Raw genomic sequence first — 25,625 nt, forward strand, 5'->3', positions numbered from 1 at the left:
TTTCATGTATATTGTGTACCTCAATTCAAAATTATAACATGGTAGTGGAAATATTATACAAAAAGTATGGGCAGAATATTTTATAATTTTCCCCCCATAACTTCTCTATACCTATTTGGGGAGCTGAGTTATAGAGACTCTTGTCTCAATGAGAACCCTGATTAGCTTCAAAATTCTGAGGTGAAACATTTCACTTATTAAGATTCAATGATGTCATTTCATCATAACAGATGCTATGTCTTTAATACGTTTACACATTTCCTCTCTGACTGACAAAAAAAAAAAAAAAAAAAAACACCCACCATGGAAAATTACCAATTAAAATGGTTTTGAGAATGTAGGCAACACGGGTGCCAGCCGCCCTGCAGCAGCTGGTCCTTTGAGAGTGGGTAATTTTGTCATCTCATAATAATGCAAACACATAGTGTTTACCATCACCCTATGCTCAGAATATTAATCATATCTTAAAACACTGCTTTCCATTGAAGGGAGTGGCTGACATTTAAAAAAAATTCTATATGCTGTATCTAGTCACACTGTACTAAATTTTTCCTTTTGTATACAGTGGAATCCTTAATTGTCAATTGCTGGGGTGAGGACATCACAGCCTAAATTGGATGTTTTTTTCCTGAACATGTGGAGGAAGGAGGCAATTTTAGTGCAGTGAAAAGAGCACTGAACTAGCCTTCAGGACACTTGGATTAGAGTTCCAGCTGCGTGACCATGGTCAAGTCACTTCATCTCTTTGAATCTCAGTCTCCCATGAAAAGAGACTTAAATGTGCCCAGAGTTAATGAGAGGACAGACAAGCAATGCATATGGGTATATGTGTGAACTGTAGTGTACAGTACATATGAGAGTTGCAGCTATTGATTGGTCAGTCAAAGATGCTGTGCTCAAGGACTTATTGAAAGGTGAACAGAATGGAAATGGAAATTTTAGGAGGGCTGGCTATGTGCTGTATACCATTCTAGTCACTTCATTTATTCACTGGCACTTAAACCCTACCATTTCTGAAACACTGATTCTCATTCTACAGATGATGAAATTTACTGACAAGGTCACAATGTTGTTGAGGACAGGAACATGGACATGATTCCTGGTTTTGCCTTTTTTCTGATACAGAGTTCCTCAGAATTGCTTGTTTTAAATAAATAAAAAAAAATAGGGATGTGAGGGGCAGAGTTTATATATTCAAATTCTCAAAATGTAGAGGAAAGAAAATCAAGCCAAAGTAGAGCACTCAACTTCTGTTCCTCTCAATCAGTTGCAGTAGCATCTGGCTAGAGGGTCATAGTTATTTAAAATTAATTTGCTTTTACTACTACTAGATAATCTTTGTGAATAAAGCCACCATTTGCATTTGTTTTGAAACATAAATATATCACTAACTTCAGACTCAAGTATTACTTTGTCCCCAATAAAGAGTACAGCCTTTATCACATTCCTGATATGTATTAGAAATTTATTTGCATAAACCTTTTCTCTCCCCTCTAGCCATGCAACTAAGTTGATGATTTCATTTTTTCAGTGCTTGCTGTTTCAAATATAAGTCTACAATATTCACTTTGTGAAATATAACTATCCAAGAGATTAAAAGGCTAATTTTAAGCTTTTCCTTGTCTCCTTTTCTTTAGAATTCTGTTATATTTCCTTGCAGAAAATGTCTTTGAAAAAAAAAAAAAAGGATATTTTTATCATTAACATGTCGACAGAATCACACCTAAATTTTGCATTAAACAAGTAAGTATGCTGGAACGTGATACAGTATCATTGAAAAGTCAAATAATACCTGACAAATTATTTGTTCCACTTTGAAGATATGATTTAAAATAACATGTAATATCTAAAAGTATTTTCTGTTGTAAAATAAACTTTGTGATTTTACACATTTTTTAAGGATATCGGTTCAGAAAAAATGATCACCAAATGCTGGTGTTAAAAGGTAAAATTTCTTTTCATTATGCATTTAAAACAACCAAAAGGAAAGATAATAAAGTTTCAGCTCTAGTTCTTTGTGGATGTAGAGATTATGAGTGTTTTAAAAAGCATATTTTTACTGTTGTGTTTCTTGCCAGGTTCTATAATGGACATATATCACAGCAGAGAATCTAGGAACACAGGCCTGGGAGCCTTGGCAAACTCAAATCAGCCTGGGATCTTGTCTCAGCTTTCCAATTTAGGAGGTATGTGGTTTTGGACAAGTCACATGACATCCCAGAGTTTCTCCATTTGGAAACAGGGATAATAAGATGGCTACATGGATTAGATGAGATAATGCAAGTGAAGTACTTAGTATAGCACCAGACAACAGTACAATATTATAGTCATAAAAAAGGGATAAGCGATTTGCCTAAGAAAGATAAGAAGTGATTATAGAAAGAAGATACAAAAGGGAGAGAAAGGAAGAGAGCTACAACCAAGATACTGAAAGGGTTTCTTTAGTTTTATATGAGAAAAGGAGGAAGAAATAAGGTGAATGGGGTTTAGGGGGAGAAAATGCAAAAAGACGGCTTTCATAAGTCTTATTTTATGAAGTGTAATGTAATTCCCCTTAAATTTACCCCTCTGCTCCTACAAGAAAACAGGCAGTTGTTTTGATGCAACCTATATCTTTATGACAACCTTAGTGAAAGCTTCTAAAGATCAGGGCTTGGCAGATTTCTCACCAACTCATGCCTCTCTATCCTTGCCCCACTCCACACATCAAACTGTACCCAGTTATCTTCAGACCCTCTTAAGGCTTGATTCAGAGTGTGTTTTAGATCGTAGGGTCTGAAACTTAACTTTGCAGCAGCTATTGACTTTTAAGGGGTATTACGGAGTTGGCTTATCCTTTATTGTCTTCACTCAGTATTACCCTCTTTGGTCAAATAGATAAATTAATTACAGACTAAAAGGCCACATCATGCAGGAACTTGATCAATGTTTAATGTGTAGGAGGAAATGCAATAATACACTATCAAATAAAGAACAGTAGCTGGGGAACTACACTGTATGCACTTAAAAAAGAACAGTTGGTCACTTAAAATCAAAATCTGTTTAAAAGGAATGACTCCATAGGTTTTATGTAAACTATAATGAAACCAGAAAAGCTCTGCAGGTTAAGGTAACAAAAAGGTCTTATTTTTCTTTTATTCCTAGAGTCATTAAAGGTAGGTTAAGAACAACAATAAAACCCAAAACTTTAACCCCCAAAAGACAAGAGCTTTATGCCAGCCAAAAGGAAAAAAAATACCACACGCACACACACAGGCTGACCTGAATGACTTCAAATCATTATGACCTTTTCTAAATTTACCTAGTTATGTCTTTCTGCTCTTCCCCTGCACCCCCTCACGAAGTGCATGGGAGTATTCCCTGGGAATTTTAAAACTCTGCCAACTAAGGTTCTTCCTTATTGAAAATTCTCACCTTAAAAATTCACCTGCTACACTGACCTCTTTAGGTGCTATTAGTCCATTAAAACTGAGAATAAGGGCAGCCCCGGTGGTGCAGCGGTTTGGCGCCGCCTGCAGCCTGGGGTGTGATCCTGGAGACTCGGGATCCAGTCCCATGTCGGGCTCCCTGCACGGAGCCTGCTTCTCTCTCTCTCTCTGAATAAAATAAATCTTAAAAAAAAACAAAAAAACAAAAAAACAAACTGAGAATAAAAGGATCAAAATCGCTTATTTTAAGTTTTTCCAGAAAAGGAAAGGATTAATGTTTAGGAAGCATCACATATATGTCAATGTGGTAAGATCTACCAGGACTTTTTCTCCAAGAAATGGCCACGTGGCTTCAGGAGGAGTGTTAAGATCACCCAACTTATCATGGATCGCTTGTCAGGTTTGGCCAGTCCCTGTTTGGGCGAATTTGGAATTGAAACCATGAGATTCAGACATTCTGTCTGAACATAAAATAATTAGTAGCCTGAGAATTTAACAGTGGAGGCCATTTACTACCATGCTGACTGAAATGGCAAAAGCTTACATAAGAATATGGGGAATAAAACAGATGTGTGCAAAGAAGCAAGGGCTTTTAGGCAGTTTGAGGGATCCTCCTGGGATCCCCCCAGTGCTTCTGTCCATGGATGTCCTTCCCAGGGCTTAATTGTCCAATTCATCCTGGAATTTGAGAAGATACTGCAAGTGTCCTTCTCTTTCATTTCCCTTTTTGATTAAGTTAGCTCAAGTGGATCTCCATTTGCTTGCCAACAAAAATTTCTAACTAATATAGAACAGGCTTTGTAACCAGTGCTTAACATGCATTATTTCCTTTAGCAATTTCCTATTTTCTTCTTTTCTCTTTTTTAAAAATATTTTATTTATCTATTCATGAGAGATACAGAGAGAGGCAGAGGCAGAGACACAGGCACAGGGAGAAGCAGGCTCCCTGCGGGGAGCCCTATGTGGGACTCCATCCCAGGACTCTGGGATCATGCCCTGAGCCAAAGGCAGATGCTCAACCACTGAGCCACCCAGGTGTCCCCTTATTTTCTTTTTAATACTTAACTCAAGTTCATCTTGTCTTCTGGGAAGTCATCCCTGGTTCAACTGGTTTGTCCTGTGTCCTACCGCAAGGTAGCCAGTGCAAAATGTTAATAGAGTTATCAGAGTTAGCATATAAAAAGGATGAGATACCAAGTTAAATTTGGCTTTCAGATTTTTGTCTGAAAAATAATAATAACTATTCAGAAAAACACATTTTTTTTTAGTGTATGTTCTACACCATGTTTGAAACATACTAGAAGTTACTTGTGTTTGTCTGATGTTCAAACTTAACTGGGTGTCCTGTATTCGTAAAAATACAGTATTTATAAAAGTACTGAACTATGTGTATATAAATGCTTATATATTTTGCAACAGAAACTGAAACACAAAGAGGTTTATAATGACAGTAAGTAATGTCTAAGATAGTCTCAAAGCTCATGCACTCTACTATCCACATTTCTCTGATTAAAAGTAATTTTGGGAGTCATTTAAGGACCAATCCCAACTACTGAGTAACCATGAATGGGGTCAATAATCATACTGGTAAACAGTAAAGCCAAGCCAAAAAACGAAATCTAGATCAATGCTTCTTAAACTTTAGCATGAATTAGTTACTTGGAGAGCTTGTTAAACGACAGATTGCTGGGCTTCACTCCAAGTCTGTGATTCAGTAGTTCTGGAGCAGGAAAGAGGATTTATGTTTCTAATAAATTTCTAGGTGATGCTGGCCATGCTGGTCTAGGACCATACTCTGGAAACCACTGTGCTAGGTATTGAAGGGTTACTCACTTGGCTTATATATGGTTCATTCTAAAATGAACAGGAATACTCAATCTTATGTAGATCAAATCGACTGTGATAAAAAGTCCTGAGCTGACTGTAGACAGAGTCCTTTCAATGTTGCAGCTTTTCATTATAATGAAGTCTCTAAAGGCACTTGGACCAGGAGACCTCAGCTGCCACACTGTGTGAGACAGTGCAATATGCAAGCCATTTCCCAGCACTCATTCTCTCTCTGTTGCTCTTTTCTTGACTCTTTCCCTTCAGCAAAGACCAAGTGATGGCCACTTTATTCTACATTTTAAAAACAGGGCTTCTGCTCGTCTCTAATTCTGGGTGAGAGTAACTTGGGTTTATGATCCATAGAAGCCATCCCCTACAGTGAATGTACTGTTTTTCTCTCTCTATTTGCCACTTCATTTCCCTTATATAAAATGTTTGCAGGATTCTCTGCAGCTGTCATCTGGGAAAGATCACAGCTTTCCACAATGGGGGAAGAAATTGGCTATTTCAGCATCAGCGATTGGTCTTCCGGCACTTACCCAGGAAAGCAGGGAGGCCAGCAACAAATCTTGAGCCAGGTAACTTAGTGAGTAAACATGGAAAAGAGGCATGAAATGGGAATTTCAAAGGGAAAATATCATAGGACTGGAGATTACTTAGCCTACTCAGACGAATACTCTGTCTGCAGACAGAACTGCATGTCAATTTTCATGAAATGAGGTTCTGGTACTTTCCATCTGGATCCATTGGTGCAGTAGCTTCCTAACTGGTTTTCCTGACCACCAGTTAAGTAGACCCCCTCCAATTCATCCTGACACACAAGCCCAGCTTTAACTTCCTAAAGCAACTCTAGTATCATTTCCTCTCCCTCAGCATTCAAGAGTTACTTAACCTAAATAAAATAAAACAATTTATCCTTGCATTACTAATGTCTGGCATGCAGTTGTCACTTACAAATGAATGAATATCATTGAAGGGAATCTAAATCTGATTTCTCTCAAACTCCTATTGTAGCTAATTTATATCGTCTTTGTCCAGAAAATATAATGAGCTCATTCTTGCCTCTGCATTTTATTTCATGGTGCTTTCTGCCTTGCAAAACCCTAATCAAGGCAAGCCTCAAGCTGTGGCAAGCTCATAATCCATAGCTTCATAAAATGTTTCCTAATCACTCAAATCATCATTGCCCATATTGCATAAAGTGTAAATACATAGTAGATTCTCATAAAAAAGCTATAGATTGACTTGGTACCCCCACATAACCTATAAGTGAATATACACAAGAAGACATATATTTTATTTTATTCTATTTATTTATTTTTTAAAAGATTTTATTTATTTACTCATGAGACACACACACACACACACACACACACACAGAGACAGAGACACAGACAGAGACAGAGACAGAGACACAGGCAGAGGGAGAAGCAGGCTCCATGCAGGGAGACTGACATGGGACTTGATCCCTGGTCTCCAGGATCAGGCCCTGGGCTGAAGGTGGCGCTGAACCGCTGAGCCACCGGGGCTTCTCGACATATATTTTAAAATGTATTTGATTTCCTGTTTTCCTCTACTCAAACCTGTTCCAATCCCAGAAGTTGATATGAATCAACATATGTGAGCTTCATAATTATACATCTTCTCATTCTAATTAAATGTGGCTTAATGATATTAATGCAAATTTTAGTGAAAAGTTGAGAACTATAAGGAACATGGTAGTCTGGGAAGAATACTGAGTTATAAACCAGATGTGAATTCTAATCCTGGTTCTGCTACTTTCCAGTTAAGTAAGTAATCACCCCACCTTCTGCCCCCGATGTTTAAATTGGGTTCAGTGATGTTAAAATTCTCTTCTGGCTCTGGTGTTCTATAAATCTAAGTTCAAGGTCAGTTTATCCTGGCATCTATTCCTACTTGGAAGTCTGGAGTGTATCTCAAATGGAGAGGAATGCCAAATTATCCTCATTTCTTCCCAGTGAATAACTCTGTATGTCATTTTTTATTCTTTATCAAGGTAAATTATTCCAATACCACAAGTGGGAAGTTCTCTTGCTTTCTCAACCACACAACCAATCTGTCACTGTTTGTTTGTTTAAGGTTTTCTCTTTATCTTCACTTATCCTATCTATTATCTGGCCCTTATTGTTAATCACCTGGATGGGAGGGTGGGGTGGGAATCAACTTCCTGCCAGTCTTCTTCCCAGCTTTGCTCCCTAGAATACATCCTTCCAGTTTATTGCCAGAATTATGTTATTGAAAATACACATGACTGCTTTATTCTTCTATTTAATAGTCTTGAATTGGTCTCCACTGCCTACAGATTTTCAAAGATTTTAAAAATCTAAGCAGAGAAGTCCTTACTTCAAATGAAATATTACTCAGAAGCCATATAATGTATATTTATTATCATATATAGCAAAAGCAGAGTTTCTATAATTTCTGCACTGGGGAGAGAAGGTATCACAGTGCAGCTTGATGGAAGGCCCTCATTTGTGATCTTTCAGAGGGCTCCAAGGGATCCCAAATTGGCACTGCGTATGACTGAGCTGGTGAGTACTGAAAGAAATCCAAGGAAAATCCTTTCCTCAAGCCAAGTGCCCTGGTGCTGATCTGGGTCTACTGAAGTAACTATCTTTATCTAATTTATATAAAGGCTTCCTATGGGCCAAGGTAGCACTACTAATGGGGCTCTGTGGAACATAAATTGAATTCACCTGCCTTTTTGGATAAGGCCCAAAGACCTTCACTTAATAAACAGGTCTTTCTACAATCTGGTTGCTATTCACCTCCTCAGCTCTGTCTCTTGCTATATCATTAGCAGTTTCTTTAAACATCATGCAAGTTCATAGTCTGGGACTGTCCCTTTGCCTGAATAGTCACCTCCAGATGCTACATTTGTCTGAGAACCTTACCCATCCTTTAAGACTAATGCTAATTCTTAAGTATCTTGATGGTTTAAAAGGGAAAATAGAAAAACAAACTATTCAATTTCAGTATGTTAAGTGCTATGCCAAGAGCAATATAGGATGTTTGAGGAGCCATAATGAGAGAAGCTGAGGTGGGTTAGGAAGGCCAAGGAAAACTTCTTGGAGCAGCCAAGATAGGTGAGATTTAAAGGCCAAAACGAAATTGTCCAGGTGAATATATAGAGAGAAGTGCTCCTGTAATAGCTTAGTGGCTGATGAGGTGAGGAGTACAGACCAAGTTTTGAAGGCTTGTAATGCATACTAAGGAATTGGACTTGAACCTAAAGGCAATGGAAAACTATTGTAGTGCTTATATAGAATAGTGTTTTAGAATGATTTCTCTAGGTACAGTGTAGAGATACTACGGAGACTTGATTAGATTCTGGAGGTGGAGATAGGGTAGAAGAAAGCAAGGATTGTTCTTAGAGGCTATTACATAATCGTGATAAAAGATATGGTAGCCTGGGTTAAACCAGTGGCAGAGGCAATTAAATAGAAAGAAGGGAAGAGATGAGAGGACTAATTCAAACCTACTAGATATGCTGATGGATTGGATGTGGGAGGTAAGGAAAAGGAGGAAATGTTTTGTTTAAACTTTTATCTCTGCCTATAAATCATGAGAAGAGAAATTTGATCTTAAATTCATTTTTGTATCTTTAGTGTGTAGTATCATGCCTGGCACAGAGTTGGCAGTGAATATTTGTTTGATTAATAAATAAATGGATTTTAAAAGTGAGGAAGTTAGTCAATGACATCTTTGCTGCCAGTATCCATACTTTCCCTCATCCTTCCAGTGACCTTGTCCCATGAGAGTGCTGTCTTATGTCATCTTGTTTCTCTTCTATAAATATACTCAACTCAAATGTAATCACTGCAAGAAACAAGCTATCATTCACAACCCTGTTTGCATTAAAAAAAAAAAAAAGAATTCCACTGAGAGGGCAAGGTCTAAAGAAATAAAAGAAGCAAGTAATCACCAATGATAACATCTCAAGTATTAGTTGAGAGATATATCCGATATGCACAAACATGCACATTCAACCAACATTTACTGAATGTCTGGTATGTAGTGGCAGGTATTGTGTAGGCACTAAGGACACAGAGGTGAACAAGAAAGGTACAGATGGCCCCTGACATGGCGCTGGAGAAAAGGAGATTGACAAGAAGATCCCAAATCACATCATAAGGACAGGAGCCTGTCACTTAAACACAAGACTAGCTCTAGCTTAAGCACATCTTCCAAACTTCAGAGTTGTTTTAATTTCAGGTTTTCATTTATTCTTACGATTACTATAATTTTTGGAGCTTAATTTCCATAGAAAGAAAATAAGTGAACCCTAAGAGAAATTTCAAGTATACTATGTGGCAAACTGTATTTGTAATCTTGCCCCTGCTTTTGAACTGTTTTTCACTTACCATGAATATAAGAGGTATTCTTTGAAGTTCCCCCATGAGATGTATGCAGTAACTTATGAACCAGTAACTTCTTTACACTTCTGCTTACACAGAACAAGTATATATTATCTGATGGTAAGTGATTTTGGCAGTTTATAAGATGCATAAAATATTTAAGAGGAAATTGTCAGCATCTTTAAAGATTCTTAAATTGTAAATATTAAATCTCATGGTGAGTAAATTCATTGGTTGTTACAGGGAAACAATTCACAGCATTTGTATAGTTCAATAATAAATAAGATATCTATCTAACTTATCATTTGTTTTCTTTTTTTTTCTTTTAGAGAGAATGCAAGTGGAGAGGGGGAGGGGCTGAGAGGGAGAGAATCTTAAACACCTCAGTGTAGAGCTCCATCTCATGACCCTGAGATCATGACCTGAGCCAAACTCAAGAGTCAGATGATTAACTAACCGAGTCACCCAAGTACCCCCATTTATTTGCTTACCTATTAGATCTTACCCCAGAAGAATGTAAGCTCTAGAAATTAAGAAATCTCATCTCTGTTCTCTTTTTTATCTCCAGTGGCTGACACTTTTTAATCTCAAGTGGCTCACACAATAAGCCCCTATCATTCACTCAGTTTTCCTTGTTCCCTCCCTCACCCTGTATCTCCAATCTATCAGCAAGATCAATCTGACTCCAAAGTAGATCCCAATTCATCCATTGCCCTCCATATCCACTACTACCACTCAGTCTAAATCACCACCACTTCTACCTGGACATGCTGGCTCACAGTGTGGAGGCCGGGAAAAATTAAGGCCATCCCACCTAAAGTTTAGCATTAGCACAAATGCAGCCATCTTAGGCCCCTGTGAATAAGAGCTGAACCTTATGGGAAAAACTGCAGAATGTCCTCAATGTCCTTGGCAGGTAATCCCATATCAGAAAGACAACAGAGCTCAGAATTGCCCTCTGCAGAGAATCCCATATCAGAAAGACAACTGGGTGGCTCAGTGGTTTAGCGCCTGCCTTCCACCACCCAGGGCATGATCCTGGAGACCTGGGATCGAGTCCCACATCCGGCTCCTGCTTGGAGCCTGCTTCTCCCTCTGCCTGTGTCTCTGCCTCTCTCTCTCTCTCATGAATAAATAAATAAATAAAATCTTAAAAAAAAAAAAAAAAAAGAAAGAAAGACAACAGAGCCCACCCCCGTGGTAGAAAGTCCCATATTAGAATGAGAACAGAGCTCAATGCCCTTGAAAGCCCCATATCAGAATATGAACTTGAGAAATTCCTCCATCCCTTCTGAAAACCACTTCGGAGTCCAAGTCCCTGCTCCGCTGTGTCGGGTGTACTTGGACCCAAGCTCGAGCTTGCTAATAAACCCTCGTGCGCTTGCATGGGTGTTGGCTCCTTGGCGGTTTCTCAGATTCGCAATCTTGGGCACAACAACAGTTTCTCCTCCTGTTCTTTAGAATATATTCTCTACATGGAAGCCAGAGTACCTGATTTTTAAATTTGAATCAGATGGCTTCACTCACTCTTTGCTTAACCCCTCCAACTTCTTCCCATATCACATAAAATAAAATCCAAATCCTCTTACCAGTCTTATATGTCTTACCTGGCTCCCACTTCTTCCTATGCTCTCATCTTCTACCCCCCTACCCCCATATCCTCTTCTCTCTAGTTACACTGGCCCTTCTTGTTTTATAATATATGCCCAGTTCAACTCTGCCTCAGGGCACTTGATTTTAGTATTCTTTCAGCTTTGAAAGTCTTTCCCTTATCTTTGCTTCGCTGGCTCCTTTTTGTCATTAAGATCTTACCTTAAATGCCACCTCCTTAGAAGCCTACGGGAGCACCCAATCTAACATGGCCACCAGGTACTCATCCCACATCACTCTGCTTCATTCTTTCAAAGCACTTATAACTTGCGGTATTTTATACATTTATTTATTTTCTGCCCAACAGACAAAAATGTAAGTTCCTTAGAACAGAAACCTTGTCCTGTTGGATATGCCTAAGATATGCCAAGCCCACAGCAGTCATTCAGCAAACAGTTAAATCACAAATAAATTAATGAATGAAAGGATGAATGAATAAATAGTAGTTCTACCTAACTTGGATTGGGTTTGTCAACAATAAAGTATATACAATCTTGCTATCCAGATTTGAATTCTGATAGCTCTAGCTCAAAGTCCTTTTTAAAGTCAAACCCATAATTATCAGAATTATTTAGTACTGGCAAAGGCTGTGAGCAATTTTTTATATATCAGATTATGCTAAATTGCTTAGAGGTAGTAATTTTTGAGGGTAGATGATTAGTAATGCTGTTTTTGACCTTTTCTAAGTTACAATAATCAGCTATTATTGTTTATGTGATTTCATAATACCCATACCATTCATCTCTTCCTAGGCTAAATCATATTTCATAAAATAAATTCAAATTAATTATGTGATGAAAACTCATGACACATTTTGAGATTGGTTCTATTCTATGATCCCATAAAACCAAAAAGAGAGATCTCTGATTTAACGGTTGCATCAATATGTTTTCAAATGGCACCCTTACATTTGTTCTCAGCTATGGTGGAAAAACTCAGAGGCCTGGGAACGGTAGCCAGAAGGTTTATGGTCACCAGGTAGAGTACCTTTGCTGAAAAAAAAAAAAAAAAAAAAAAAAAAAAAAGAGTACCTTTGCTGCAGATACCTTCTCTCTTTCAGTAACTAATTCTCTCTTTCATTTGAAATGAATTCCTAATTTTTTCTTTTATAATAAGTCCACTGTTGTCTGTCACTTTGCATGACTCTCCATTTATTTTAGAAGTAAGAAGAATGGGGGACCTACAAGATGGTAATTTCATGGAAGAATTTATTAGAGGAGACAATAAGCACCAGTGCAGCACAGGAGAGAAGCTTCCAGAAGATAAAGGAGACTAGAAAGGGATCCAAAAGTAAAACCACACATTTCCTGGACTCCTATGACAACAAATGTAGTAACCTCCAGAAATGATGTTTATAAAACACTTCAACAATATTAATCTAGTTTATTCTTAAAGCCTGGAGATATGCCATGCAGATAATTCTATATATTTTCAAGTGGAAAAACTGAGACAAGTTAAGTGACTGACTCAAATTCACACAGCAGATAAAAGATGTAAATAAAGGGGGTCCTGGGTGGCACAGTTGGTTGAACATCAGACTCTTGGTTTCTGCTCAGGTCGTGATCTCAGGGTTGTGAGATCAAGCTCCACATCAGGCTCCATGCTCAGTGTGGAGCCTGCTTGGGATTCTCTCTCCCTCTCCCTCTGCCCCTCCTGCTCATGCATGCTCTCTCTTTCTAAAATAAATAAATGAATCTTTAAAAAAGTTAAATAAATATGGAAATAAAAATTATACACTCATCTTAGTATTGGTATTATGCTCTTGCCATTTATCACTCCTATTTATGCTGTCCTTCTGTTACAATTGTCTGCCAAAGCCCCAATCCTGATTGAACTCAATCCTCTGTCTCCTCCAATGCCTCTTCCAGAGCATCTGAACTCTGAAGTGCTAGAGAAAATCAACAGATGATGGGAGTTATTATAAATTCATGATCTCCAAACACCTGGTCAGCCGCTGTCCCTTATCTGATAATGATAATCTCAGAACCTTTTTTTTTTCCTTTTGTCACTTCTAGCACATTAGTTTGCTTCATACTTCCAAGAGAGAAAAATAAACTATCTGATGAGAAATCCGTCAACTTATTATGCCAAATTTACATGATTACATGCAAGTCCATGTTCTCTACTCTCTTCCTATTATATAGTGGAGGAAGTATCCCTTCTGATGCCAAAGGTCCATCAATTCACATTTTTTTAAAGACTTTACTTGATCCTTTAATCTTTTTATATCTTGTATCCTTAAACACTATTTTTCCACTTAGTTCAGTCTCTGAACATTTAAACATGTTCTGGTATCTCTTAGGTTTTGAAGAGCTTTCCATTAACTTGACATCTGCCATTGGCTACTGTCCTTTTTCCTCTTTACAAACCAGATTCTTCGATGAGCTCTATTTCTTCATCATTCTCTATTTCTTCCTTCCCACTCTTTCTTTAATCCATTCTAATACTGTCTCCTCAAAATGCTCCTACCAAGAAAAATATAGAAAATGCTTCTACTAAATTCACCTGGTTTTGGCCAGACTTAATGCAGTCTCTTCAGTCCTGATCTTGGTTTATCTTACAACAATGTTGAAGGCAGTTGCTTAGTCCTTCCTTGAGGTGTTCTTCTCCTGTCTTCTGTGACCCTCCAGCCTATCTGTCTACCACTCTGATCACCTTTTTTTACATCCTCATCTTACTCCTCATCCAATCTATCAATCTTCATACTTAGAAAACAAAAGCAAAAACAAAACTATGCTCTGTTCTGCATGCTTGAAATTGACATCTAATCATTTTTTCACCATAGATTTAATAATAAATTAAATACTAATTTAAATATTAGCAAAGGTTTTAATTTCTGGCTTATAGTGAATTGTAAAATTTTATTTTCAATGGTTACAGCATTGTTTCAAATTTATATAGTAAATATATAGTATTTATGTATTTATATTATATTATGTATTTATATAGTAAATATATACCAATTTGAAATCCAAAATCACTAGTTTAAAATATAAATTAACAAGAACTTTTGGAGGAATTGAAAAAATTTTTTCCCTTGAACTTATGCTTTCATTTCACTTCCATGGAGTTTTATACTAATATATTCTGTGTTAGAGCATCTCATATGGACCACTCTGACATACTTATATAAAATAAAATTGCATGTACAAACATAATCCTATGATTTTCCCCCCAAATTTTCTGTGTATATCATATAGCCTCTAAATGTTAAAAAATTATTTTTGACTGAGTTGTTATATTAATAGTAAATAATTAATCAAAATAATCTAAATATATTATGAAATTTATAAATCTAAAAACAATAAAAATGCAATCATACTGGGGATTTGTTTCTTGATGGAGTAAGTGAAGCATTTTAAAATTACCTCATGTAATATAAGACACGATTTAGAATTCTTATTTTTCATTTCTATAAATTTAAATGCTAAGAAAACTTGCTCAGAAAAACACTAGATGGGAATGGAAAAAGAACTTTGAATTCCTTCTAAGTAGAATGCCTTAGATCCTGTAATATATCATTAATACTATTTTATTTTATTTTATTTTATTTTATTTTATTTTATTTTATTTTCATTAATACTATTTTAATAATCTATCAGATTATAATTCCTTTGCAATTTCACTAAAAGCAAAGAATGGGAAACCACATGACTTAAGGAGTTAATTACTCAATTATTTACTTCATTGATTAAAGTCATTGACTTCCTCATCCTGAGCAACAATATTTCAGATTGTTCCTTTGTATCTAGTAGTAAAATAATATTGTTATACTAGTAGTAAAATAGTACTATTTTGAATAGTAACTAGTACTATTTTATTATTAATTTAGTAGAATTTGCAGTGGGTATTACATATACCTTTCTTTTGTAAAATAGGAAAAGAACAATTATAAGTAGAAAAGTGGCAAAGAAGAACCCACATGAAGTGGCAGGTTACTTCTTGGATGATTATTTCTTGTTATTCTATACATTTTCAAGGAAGTCTCGAAATTTCCTTGACTTCAAAGGCTCACAGTTATGCATCCAGCCAGATCTGTCAAAGTTTCTAATCTGTATGTTCAACTGCATAAGTGGTATATCCACCAGAATTCCTCCTAGGCATCTTCAACTTAATATTATTCAAAGTAGAACTATTAAACTTATCTTCCAGCTTTGCCTCTCTATCAGCCTTTGCCAGTTCTCACGTTCCTACCTCAAAATCATTCCAATCATTCTACTACCTGGCAAACTTTTTGAAAAGAAGAATGTTGTACACCTAGCACATGAAATGGGGCCCAGGACAGAGAAAGCACTATTGATTCATTTGAAGGAATACAACTTCTCACATCGAATGCCAATTAGTCAATAAGCCTTATCCTTAAGTATATTTCAGAATCTGTCCATTTCTCTCTTTTTGTCAGCATCTTAGTCCAAACTCTTATCATTCATCACCTGAATGACTGCAATAGCTCTCTAAGCTGCTCTCCCTGCATGTATTCTTGTCAGCCAAGCCAGACTCCTACAGCAATCAAAGCGATCATTATGCGTTAACAATTCAGTTCAGCCACTCTCTCATCAAAACATTCAAAGTTTCATGATGCTTTTCTAAGGATAAGAACAAATTACTATGGCATTAAGGCTCTCTCTGCCTGATTTCTTATGTACTACTCTTTCTTTTCATCTTGTGCCTGTCTACGCTCTCTCACCAGCTCTAGTCCCAGTGACCTGTCCCCAATTCTCCTTCAGGCCTTTGGACATATTTTCTCTGCCCAGAGACCCCTTCACGCCTTTTCTCTTGGCTAGCACTCACCTTTTCCATCTCAGCTTATATACCACCTCTCTGCAAGGCTGCCCTGGGCTAGGTCAGGTCAGCCTGGGCTAGGTCAGGTCAGCCTTTCACAGCTCATGTACTTTCCTTTCAGAGCACTCACTTCCACTCCATGTTCATTGTGACAGAGGACTGAAAGCACATATCCTGTTTTTCTTGTTTCCTGCTCTATCCTAGCCCTAAGTGTCTGCTACAGAATACTCAGTAAATATTCAGAGGACAAGCGGATCACAAGTCTTGCTTTATTCCTTACATTTGTCACGTCACTCAACTTCCCAATTTCAGTGAGTGTCACTGGGCTTGATGACAGTGGTATCAGCTCGCTCAAGATTTCTCACCCCACTACACTGAAAATCCTGAGGTTATCTCCTCTCATTCCCCACATTCATAAAAAATGGCTTTGTCCACATCTTTTCCTGAATCATATCTGTATGTCTGATGCCTTAATCTGAATGATGGAGAAGTGGAAATGTAGAGATGAGTTTCTGGTACATAAAGCAGCTCTGGTACTCTAATGCCCAGCACAACATATTAGTCAATAGAGTAGCTTTAAATGAAGCTCTAGAATATGTGTATTTTTACAATAATATATGTTTGAGATAATGAATATTAAAGTTCTTTCGTGTTTTAGTTCAGACATAAACAAAAGAATCAGTTATTAGTTCCTTCTTCAATTCACTGTTTTCTGAAAGGAAAAATTGCCTTTTTTTCCCCCCCTAATGGTCCTGCCTTTCTCTTTAGTAATTTACAACTAAATTAGACAACAATATTTAAAGAAATTAATGGAGGGTAGGAGTAGAAGGGAAATAATATCAGCATTTTAATTAGTAATAGGGTATTGTAGATTTTAAATTGTGGCCCTGATGTCTGTGTTTTAAATACCAGAATAACTTGAATAACTAAAAATTATTTGGGCCAAAATCCTGGGTGTTTACTGACTAATTCTACATCACTTGTCTGAGGTTGACTTGTAAATTGTCTTAGCTTAGAGTATTATAGTGATACTGTACTGGATATTAATACCTTCCCAGAAGCTTGGTTTTACCCACTAAAAACTATTGTTAATTCATTCAGGTATAATGCAAAATAAAACTCTGGTCTATGATTTTAAAAAACAAACAAAACTAAAAATATGTAATAACAAGTCCTAGAGCTAGTTTGCCAACATTTCAAACCCAGTAATGTGTGTTAACTACTTATAACTTGGTTTTCTCTAATATCTGTCAGATTTTTAATTCCCTCCCACAAAGATGTTCATTACAATGTAATAAATAATTTAAATACCCCAAATAGGGCAAAAGTTAAAAGATATTATACCTATATGGCATGAAACTATGAAGCAATTTAAACTAATGTTTGCAAAGTATATTTTCATGTAAGGAAATGCCTATCTTGTGATATTAAATGAAAAAGGCAGGATAAAAGTTTCAACCATATAAAAACATGCACTGAATATAAAGGAATATAATAAATAGATCCTTTTGGTGATAAGATTATGAATGATTCTAATTTATTTTATAAATGCCTATATTTCCCAAATTTTCTACAATGAGCATGCTTTATTTTCTTTTTTTTGCATTAATTTCTAATCAGAGAACTGAATTATCTTCAAAAACAAAACTATTTCATCTTTATCATGTTCCTTTCATATAAAGTTATATAGTGACTAGACCTCTAATCCAAGCCGGTCATTTCCTGAAGAGCTTAAAAAATTTGGATGTCACTTTGAACTTTGAACTTTTGACACTATCACATAGGATGTTGGTATGGTTCTGTGTTCATAGAATCTTAAATATATGTTCAGTTTTCCCTCTGCAGATAACTGTAGTCATGTGCTGTGGTAGGAAGAACATGGATGTGGAATTTAACAGACTGGGTTAGAATTTTGTCTAAGCCACTTGCAATTTAACCTTCTTGGGCCTTCATAAGTCCATGTAATAAGCTGAAAAAATGGCAGCTGTTATTAGTTCCAAGTATTTATTACGGTTAAGGTACAGTGTTAGATGTTTTAGGAGATAGAATATTGAATATGTAAATGTGAGATTTCAGACATACAGAATGGTGGCATTTTAAGTTGGCTTAGAGATTCCCATGTTTTTTCTCTTGAGATATAGTCATCAAAAAAATAACTAGGTCATCTAAAATATGTACATGTGTTATCACTAAGATAACGTAAAACTTACTTATTCTCTGTAAATGGGATGGAGGCAACATTAATACTGCAAAACTTAATATGAGTAGTCCTATAAGCCAATAACTACTGATAACGTATATATCCTATTCATTTTATTTTCACTGGGCCCCAAAAGTTCATGAACACATTTCCCTTAATGTGCCTGCCAGCTCCCTTTTACGGGATTAATGTTCACTAATGATCACCTTGTGGGGAGTCTATAATGTTTAGGGAGAATGACCACTTAGGATGGATTCCCCCTCTCCCACAACAGACATAACTCTGGAATTCCTTGACTTCGGCCCACTTTAGTGGCTGTGTAAACCCTTTCCCAAGTTCAAATTCTTAAAGGTTGGTGGCACAGGCTTTGTGCACAACCTTATACTCAAAAATAGTGGAAGGATGACTATTTGCAGAGGATATGGATAAAGCTTTGATGTGCATACTGCAGTGTCACAGGCATGTCCCCACTCTCCTCATGGTGTAGCAGGGAGCTGGGAGCAGAAAGGGAAAAGGTTGATGCGGGGCTAGGAGCTGTGGCTTGTTCTCCTTGTGCTGATATCCTGATGCAGAACGTTGAGTTTCACATTCTAAATTCTAACCTGGTTTTCCAGCCTTAGCTTCCTCTAGGCAACTAAAATGCAATGTGCAGAAGCGGGTAGGTGGAGGGTGTGGGAGGATGGAGGGATACCCTGTCAGCAAAGGTTACCTGGCATGGACTGCACAGCATGGAGAAACCTCACTCAGGAGATGATATGTAAGTCTTCATTTTACTGTTACTTTTACAGTCCCCTGTATAAGAGCTGAATGAATATTCAACAGCTCTAACATCTCAATGATTTTGGCATCTAACTAGTAAGCCAATTTGTAATGACTTGATGCTTACACAAAGCTTACCACATTATTAGGCCTTTCTAAGTAATATAATTTGTAACTGTTCAGAAAAACCATTCTTGAAAATAACTATTGAACTGGAAACATGGAGTTAGTTTGAGTGCTTTGCCCCTTCCCTGTCAATCCATTTTATTTTGGTCTAGATCCCAAATATCTATTTGCTAAAATCAATATCAAATATAGTTTCAGATTATTAGAATGATAATATGCCTTCTTGGGAGACTATCAGGAATAAATAATAAATACTTCATCAGCATTTAAAGTTGTGATCAGCTCTTTGCTTTGGGAATGTAATAAAGATTGCATCTTCTCAGAGCTACAGACTTAATCAAAACAAAGTGTTGATTTTCTGACCATTATAATGGCATTCCGGATGTCTCCGTCAACAAAAGTCAAATGATCACAATTTCACTTTGAAAGATGCTAAAATCAAGAAAGTGTGTAACATTCTCAAGGCCTCTGAGCTACTTAGTAGTGGCAGAGACCACCTCCTCCACCCCAGGTGTGTTTCTGTCCTTCCCTAGAGCAATGCATCTTGTTCACTTTCAGTCTGAACTGGGAGTTTGAGTCTAGATCTACAAACAATGCCAGAAATTGCTCTCCATACACAAAGCAGGGACTAGAGTTAAATCAGAATATTTAGGGGTACCTGAGTGGCTCAGTGGTTGAGCATCTACCTCTGGCTCAGGTCATGATCCTGGGGTTCTGGGAACCCCATATCACGCTCCCTGGAGGGAGCCTGCTTCTCCCTCTGCCTATGTCTCTGCCACTCTCTCTCTCTCTCATGAATAAATAAGTAAAACCAAAAAAAAAAAAAAAAAAAGATCAGAATATGTAGAACCTCATGAAGCCAATATTAAGGGACATGAACCATCACATCGAAGTCTTAACAATCCCATTGTTCCTTTGCCAGGATCAATATGTTCTTTTCTTCCTAAAGTATACTCTGATAACTGAACTTTATAAAACTCAGTATGAATTAATCCTCCTAAAATTTAAAGCACTTAGTGATTTGTTGGTGGCTTTTGAAAATAAAAACTTTATCATGTAATTTTTCTAAAGTGTTGATGTTTTAGTACCTGGGACACAAGGCCAAGTATCTGTTAGTTTTCTAGGAAATAGGTATATGGTGTAATACTTGCCTACTTTAAAGTAGGGCATAGAACCCAAAGTGTAGGTCCTCTCTCTTTGCTGAATAATTTCTTTCCTATATCATGGAACTTCAAACGAATTATTTTTATAGCTTAATGGCAGCAATGTGAAGAAGTTGTGAGCTTTCTAAAACTAGAAGAAAAAATATTCATATCTGTAAACAGTAAATATTTTTTTTCAAATTTTTATTTATTTATTATAGTCACACAGAGAGAGAGAGAGAGAGAGAGAGAGAGAGAGGCAGAGACATAGGCAGAGGGAGAAGCAGGCTCCATGCACCGGGAGCCCGACGTGAGATTCAATCCCGGGTCTCCAGGATCGCACCCTGGGCCAAAGGCAGGCGCTAAACCGCTGTGCCACCCAGGGATCCCAACAGTAAATATTTTATCCCAGAAAAGAATGACTGGATATTTTAAATAATAGCTTTATTGAGATATAATTCCCATATTTTAAATTTTGGTTTTATAAGGTATACAATTTGCTGATTTTTAGTACAGTCACAGAGTTGTTCAATTATTAGCACTATCTGATTTTAGAACATTTCCATCATGTCCTAAAGAAATCCCATGCTCATTATCAGCCCCTGGCAACCACTAATCTACTTTTCCACCTATATGAATTTCTCTATTCTGGACATTTCATAGAAAAAAAAAATATACAATAGTGGCCTTTAGTATCTGGTTTCCTTCACATAGAACACTGTTTCCACATAGAACACTGTTTCAGTTTCATCTATGATGTGGTATGCATCAGTTCTTCATCCCTTTTTATGACAGAATAATTTTCTACTGTATGGATATACCAAATTTAGTTATCCATTTACCTATCAAGAGATACTTTAGTTGTTTATTACTTTATGGCTATTATAAATAATGCTTTTGTGTAAATATAAGTTTCAATTCTCTTTAGGTATATACCTTGGAGTCAAATTGCCATTCACCTGGTAACTGTTACCTTTGTAGGAACTGACAGACTGTTTTCCTAAGTGGTTGCACTACTTTGAATTCTCAGCAGCAGTGCATATGTGTTATTATTTATCTAATAATCCCAGCTAATATGTGTTATTATTTATCTTCTTGATTATAGCCTTCCTACTGGGTGTAAATTCATTTCTCACTGTAGTTTTGATTTGCACTTCCCTAATGAATAAAGTTGAACAACTTTTTATGTGCACATTTGCCATCTGTATATCTTCTTTAAAGAAATATCTATTCAAATTTGTGGTAGGCTAAATAATCCCTCTCAATCCCCTATAAAAAAGTACAAGACCTAATATCCGACCTGTGAATATATTATGTTATAGATGAAAGAAACTTTACAGATATGATTAAGTCAAGGATCTTGAGACAGGGAGATTATCCTGGATTATCTGGGTGAATCAAATGTGAACATAGCAGTCCTTATAAGAAGGAGGCAGTAGAGCTATAGTTAGAGAAGATATACGATAACAAAAGCAAAGATTGGACTGATGCTCTTTGAAGATGGAGGAAAAAGGGTTATGAGCCATGGAATTCAGGTGGCCTTAAAAAGCTGGGAAAAGACAAGAAAATGGATTCCTCAATTATCCTCTGGAGCTTCCTTGCAACATCTTCCGTTTGTTTCAGTGAGTCGGATTTTGGGTAGCTGACCTCCAAAACTATAATGTAATACATTTGTTGATTTTAAGATATGAAGTTTATAGTAATACATTACAGTAGAAATAGAAAACTAATACATTTTTTTTTTGCTGGTTGTTTAACTAGATTATCTGTCTTTTTATTTTTGACTTGTAAAAGTTCTTTATATATTGTGGATACAAATTCCTTATCAAATGTATTATTGCAAATATTCTTCCCATTTTGTGTGTGGGTTTTTTTTTTTAATTTTCTTGATGATACTCTTTGTTTTTTTCTTCTTCTTCTTCTACTTTTTTTTTTTGATGATACTTTTTGAAGCACAAATTTTTCATCTTGATGAAATCCAATTTATCTGTTTTTCTTTTGTTGTCATATTAAGAAGCCACTGCCTACCTTTTGTGGTTGAGAGGGGCAAGATGGCGGAAGAGTAGGGGTCCTCAACTCACCTGGCCCCACAAACTTACCTAGATAACTTTCAAAATATCCTGAACACCTATGAATTTGAACTGAGATTTAAAAAGCAAACAGCTGGAATGCTACAGAGAGAAGATTTTTCACTTCTAACAAGGTAGGAAGGTGAACAATAAAAAGAGAATAAAGTGGGGGAGGGGAACCATGAGTAGCATGGCTAAAGTGGAGCATCAAAAGCCTCTGGTGCAGGAAAGCCCAGCCCTGGAGAAGCAGGAACTTTAAAAATCCATGCCAGAGTTTTCTAGGAAGGAAAAGTGCTCAGCAGGGAAATCGGGCAGAATCGCAGGAGGGCAGTGAGGCCTCAAGATTCCTGGGGTCACTATAAGAGGAGGGGTGCCAGGGAGAAAACTCACTGCAAATTGCTGATATCAGTAAAGTGCTGGAGCCCGCCGGCCTTGGGGCATTTGGGAGAAGCCAGTCGGTTAGGTGGGCTGGAGCTGCCTTTACCCTAGAGGCTGGCAATGAACAGAGGTGGCTGTCCTCTGTTAGTTTGGGAAAGGCAGTCCGTGGGAGGGCGAGTCCAGAGGCATAGGGCCCCAGATCCCAGGGCACCCAAGTGAACAAAGCTGGTGATCCTTCATTCCCCCCGGGAAAGGTGGAAGTGGGAGGGCACAGGACAGTGAGGACTCTCCTGCCACTGGGTGCCCCCAAGTTTTGCAGATCAGTGCACCCTCGCTGCCTCCAGGAGCATCTAGGTCAGTGAGGATGGGGAGACTGTGGCTAGTTACTCCCGGGGAGTTGATTCCAGAGCTGGAAATCTGGCCACCGCCATTGTTGTTTTTCCTCCTTGTTTCACCTTGTGCCTGGGAGGGGCAGGGCCACCAGGGAACAAAGGCCTCATGGGGTAAAAAGTTCACCCTAAGTGGCACCCAGCAGGGGGTGGGGCATCTCCCCTAGGTACACACACCGGAGAATCAGCATAGCAAGCCCCTCCCCCAGAAGACCAGCTGGGAGAACAGGGGAAGAGCATGTTTACTGACCAAGCAGCATCGGAAAGCTCCAGGACTGAGGGAAAATAGTATATAGAACTAGAGGGTCCTTTTTTTTCTTTTCTCTTTTTTACTTTTTCCATTACAACTCATTTTTATATCAGAATATAGATTTCCAATATTTTTTCTCTTTTCCCACCTTAACTACAATATTTTACCAACTCTTCATTCTTAAGTTTTTTCCTTTTTGACTTTCATATTTCTACAATTACATGTCTTATACATATTTTTCACTTCTGGATTCCCTTCAATGTATTCAATTTAATTATGGTAGATATACGAGATATGGATATTTGTTTTTGATTTTTGTTTTTTCTGCCTCATTTTGTTTTACAACGGTGGGATTTAGTACCTTCTAAAACACTACCAACATATACCCAGAACCAAGTGGAATACTATGTTGGTTCATTCTGTGAGATTATATTCTCTCTTCCTTCCCATTCTGCCTCCCTATTTTATCTTGTTTGTATTTTTGTGGTCAATGTTGGGGCTTTATATAAGAATTGCTGGTTTATATAAATTCGGGATTGAGCATCTTCTAACATACAGAACAAAATACCCTCAGAACCAAGAGGCTCACTCTCCAGGGTCCCTCAGATAGACCACGTTCTCTCTTCTCAACCATTTCCTCACCACCGCGATACCCCCTTTTTTCTCTTTTCCTTATTTTTTTTCTTTTTTCTTCTTTGTTTTTGGTTTTTGGCCTTTTATTTTTAGTACTTTGTTTTAAAATTTGTTTTTCACTATAGTGGTGCTTTTGTATTATTTTGTTCTGTTCTTCTTTTTTCTTATTTTCTGGTCTCTGACCTCTTCAGAATCATCTAGGGTGTATTTTACTTAGGTTGTGGTTGATATTTTTGACTAAGCCCTCTCATATAGCCACTCTGCACTGGGCAAAGCGACTAGAAGGAAGAATTTACCACAAAAGAATTAACTGGAAACAATACTCTCTGCCATAGAGTTACAGAACTTGGATTTAAATATGACATCAGAAACTCAATTCAGAAGTACAATTATAAAGCTACTGGTGGCTTTGGAAAAAAGCATACTCTACAGACTCCATTACTGCAGAATTTAGATCTAATCAGGTCAAAATTAAGAATATTTTAACAGATATGCAATCCAAACTGGATGCTCTAACTGCTGGTGTTAATGAGGTGGAAAAGTGAATGAGTGACATAGAAAACAAGTTGATGCAAAGGAAGGACGCTGAAAAAAAAAAAGAGAAAATCAGTTAAGATCCCACAAGGAAAGGCTTAGGGAAATAAATGATAGCTGGAGAAGGAAGAATATACATCTAATTGGCATTCCAGAAGAAGCTGAGAGAGAGAGAGAGAGAGAGAGAGAGAGGACCACAAGGTATATTTGAACAAATCATAGCTGAGAACTTCCCTAACCTGGGGAAGGAAACAGGGATTTAGATCAAACAGATAGAGAAATTAATAAATGCCATCCAAAACCTTGACATTTAATAGTGAAACTTGCAAATTTCAAAGACAAAGAGAAAATTCTTAAATCAGCATGAGACAAGAGATTCTTAACTTATATGGGGAGAAATATCAGATTAACAGCAGACCGCTCCACAGAGACCTGGTAGGCCAGAAAGGGCTGGCAGGATATATTCAGGATACTAAATGAGAAAATATGCAGCCAAGAATACTTTATCCAGCAAGGTTGTCATTTAGAATAGAAGGAAAGATAAAAAGTTTCCAGGATAGGAAGAAACTGAAAGATACGTGACCACCAAACTGGCTCTGCAAGAAATATTAAGGGGGGCCCTGTAAAAGAAACAGGGAGCCCAAAGAAAAAATCCACAGAAACAGAGACTGAATAGGTAATATGATGACACTAAATTCATATCTTTAAATAGTTACTGTGAACATGAATGGGGAAAATGATCCCATCAAAAGACGTAGGGTATCAGACTAGATAAAAAAGCAAGACCCATCTATATGCTGTCTACAAGAGACTCATTTTAGACCTAAGGACACCTGCAGCCTGAAAATGAAGGGGTGGAGAACCATGTGCCATTCATATAGTCCTCAAAAGAAAGCTGGGGTAGCAATCCTCATATCAGATAAATTAAATTTTCTAGCAACTACTGTAGTAAGAAATGAAGAAAAACATTATATCATACTTGAAGGGTCTATCCAAAAAATAGACCTAACAATTATGAATATTTATGCCTCTAATGTGGGAGCTGCCAAGTATATCAATTAATAACCAAAGTAAAGAGA

At 37.2% G+C, this 25,625-nt stretch overlaps 2 protein-coding genes across 33 annotated transcripts in view; one reads left to right on the forward strand and one right to left on the reverse strand.

Annotated features, from left to right (window-relative positions):
• DLG2 (discs large MAGUK scaffold protein 2) overlaps window positions 1-25,625 on the reverse strand; it is a 1,979,996-nt gene that overhangs the window by 552,198 nt on the left and 1,402,173 nt on the right. The window lies entirely within an intron of this gene.
• LOC144294995 (uncharacterized) overlaps window positions 1-25,625 on the forward strand; it is a 61,971-nt gene that overhangs the window by 4,497 nt on the left and 31,849 nt on the right. For all 3 annotated transcript variants that reach the window (XR_013362336.1, XM_077867292.1, XM_077867293.1), the window contains 3 exons: window positions 1,638-1,743; window positions 2,079-2,186; window positions 5,697-5,833. Coding sequence is in view for 2 of the 3 variants with exons in the window: in XM_077867292.1 (XP_077723418.1) it covers window positions 2,087-2,186; window positions 5,697-5,833 (237 nt within the window). In the remaining variant the exon portion in view is untranslated. The remainder of the gene's footprint in view (window positions 1-1,637; window positions 1,744-2,078; window positions 2,187-5,696; window positions 5,834-25,625) is intronic.

Source organism: Canis aureus, chromosome 23, assembly GCF_053574225.1.
Source record: "Canis aureus isolate CA01 chromosome 23, VMU_Caureus_v.1.0, whole genome shotgun sequence".
NCBI classification, from domain to species: Eukaryota; Metazoa; Chordata; class Mammalia; order Carnivora; family Canidae; genus Canis; species Canis aureus.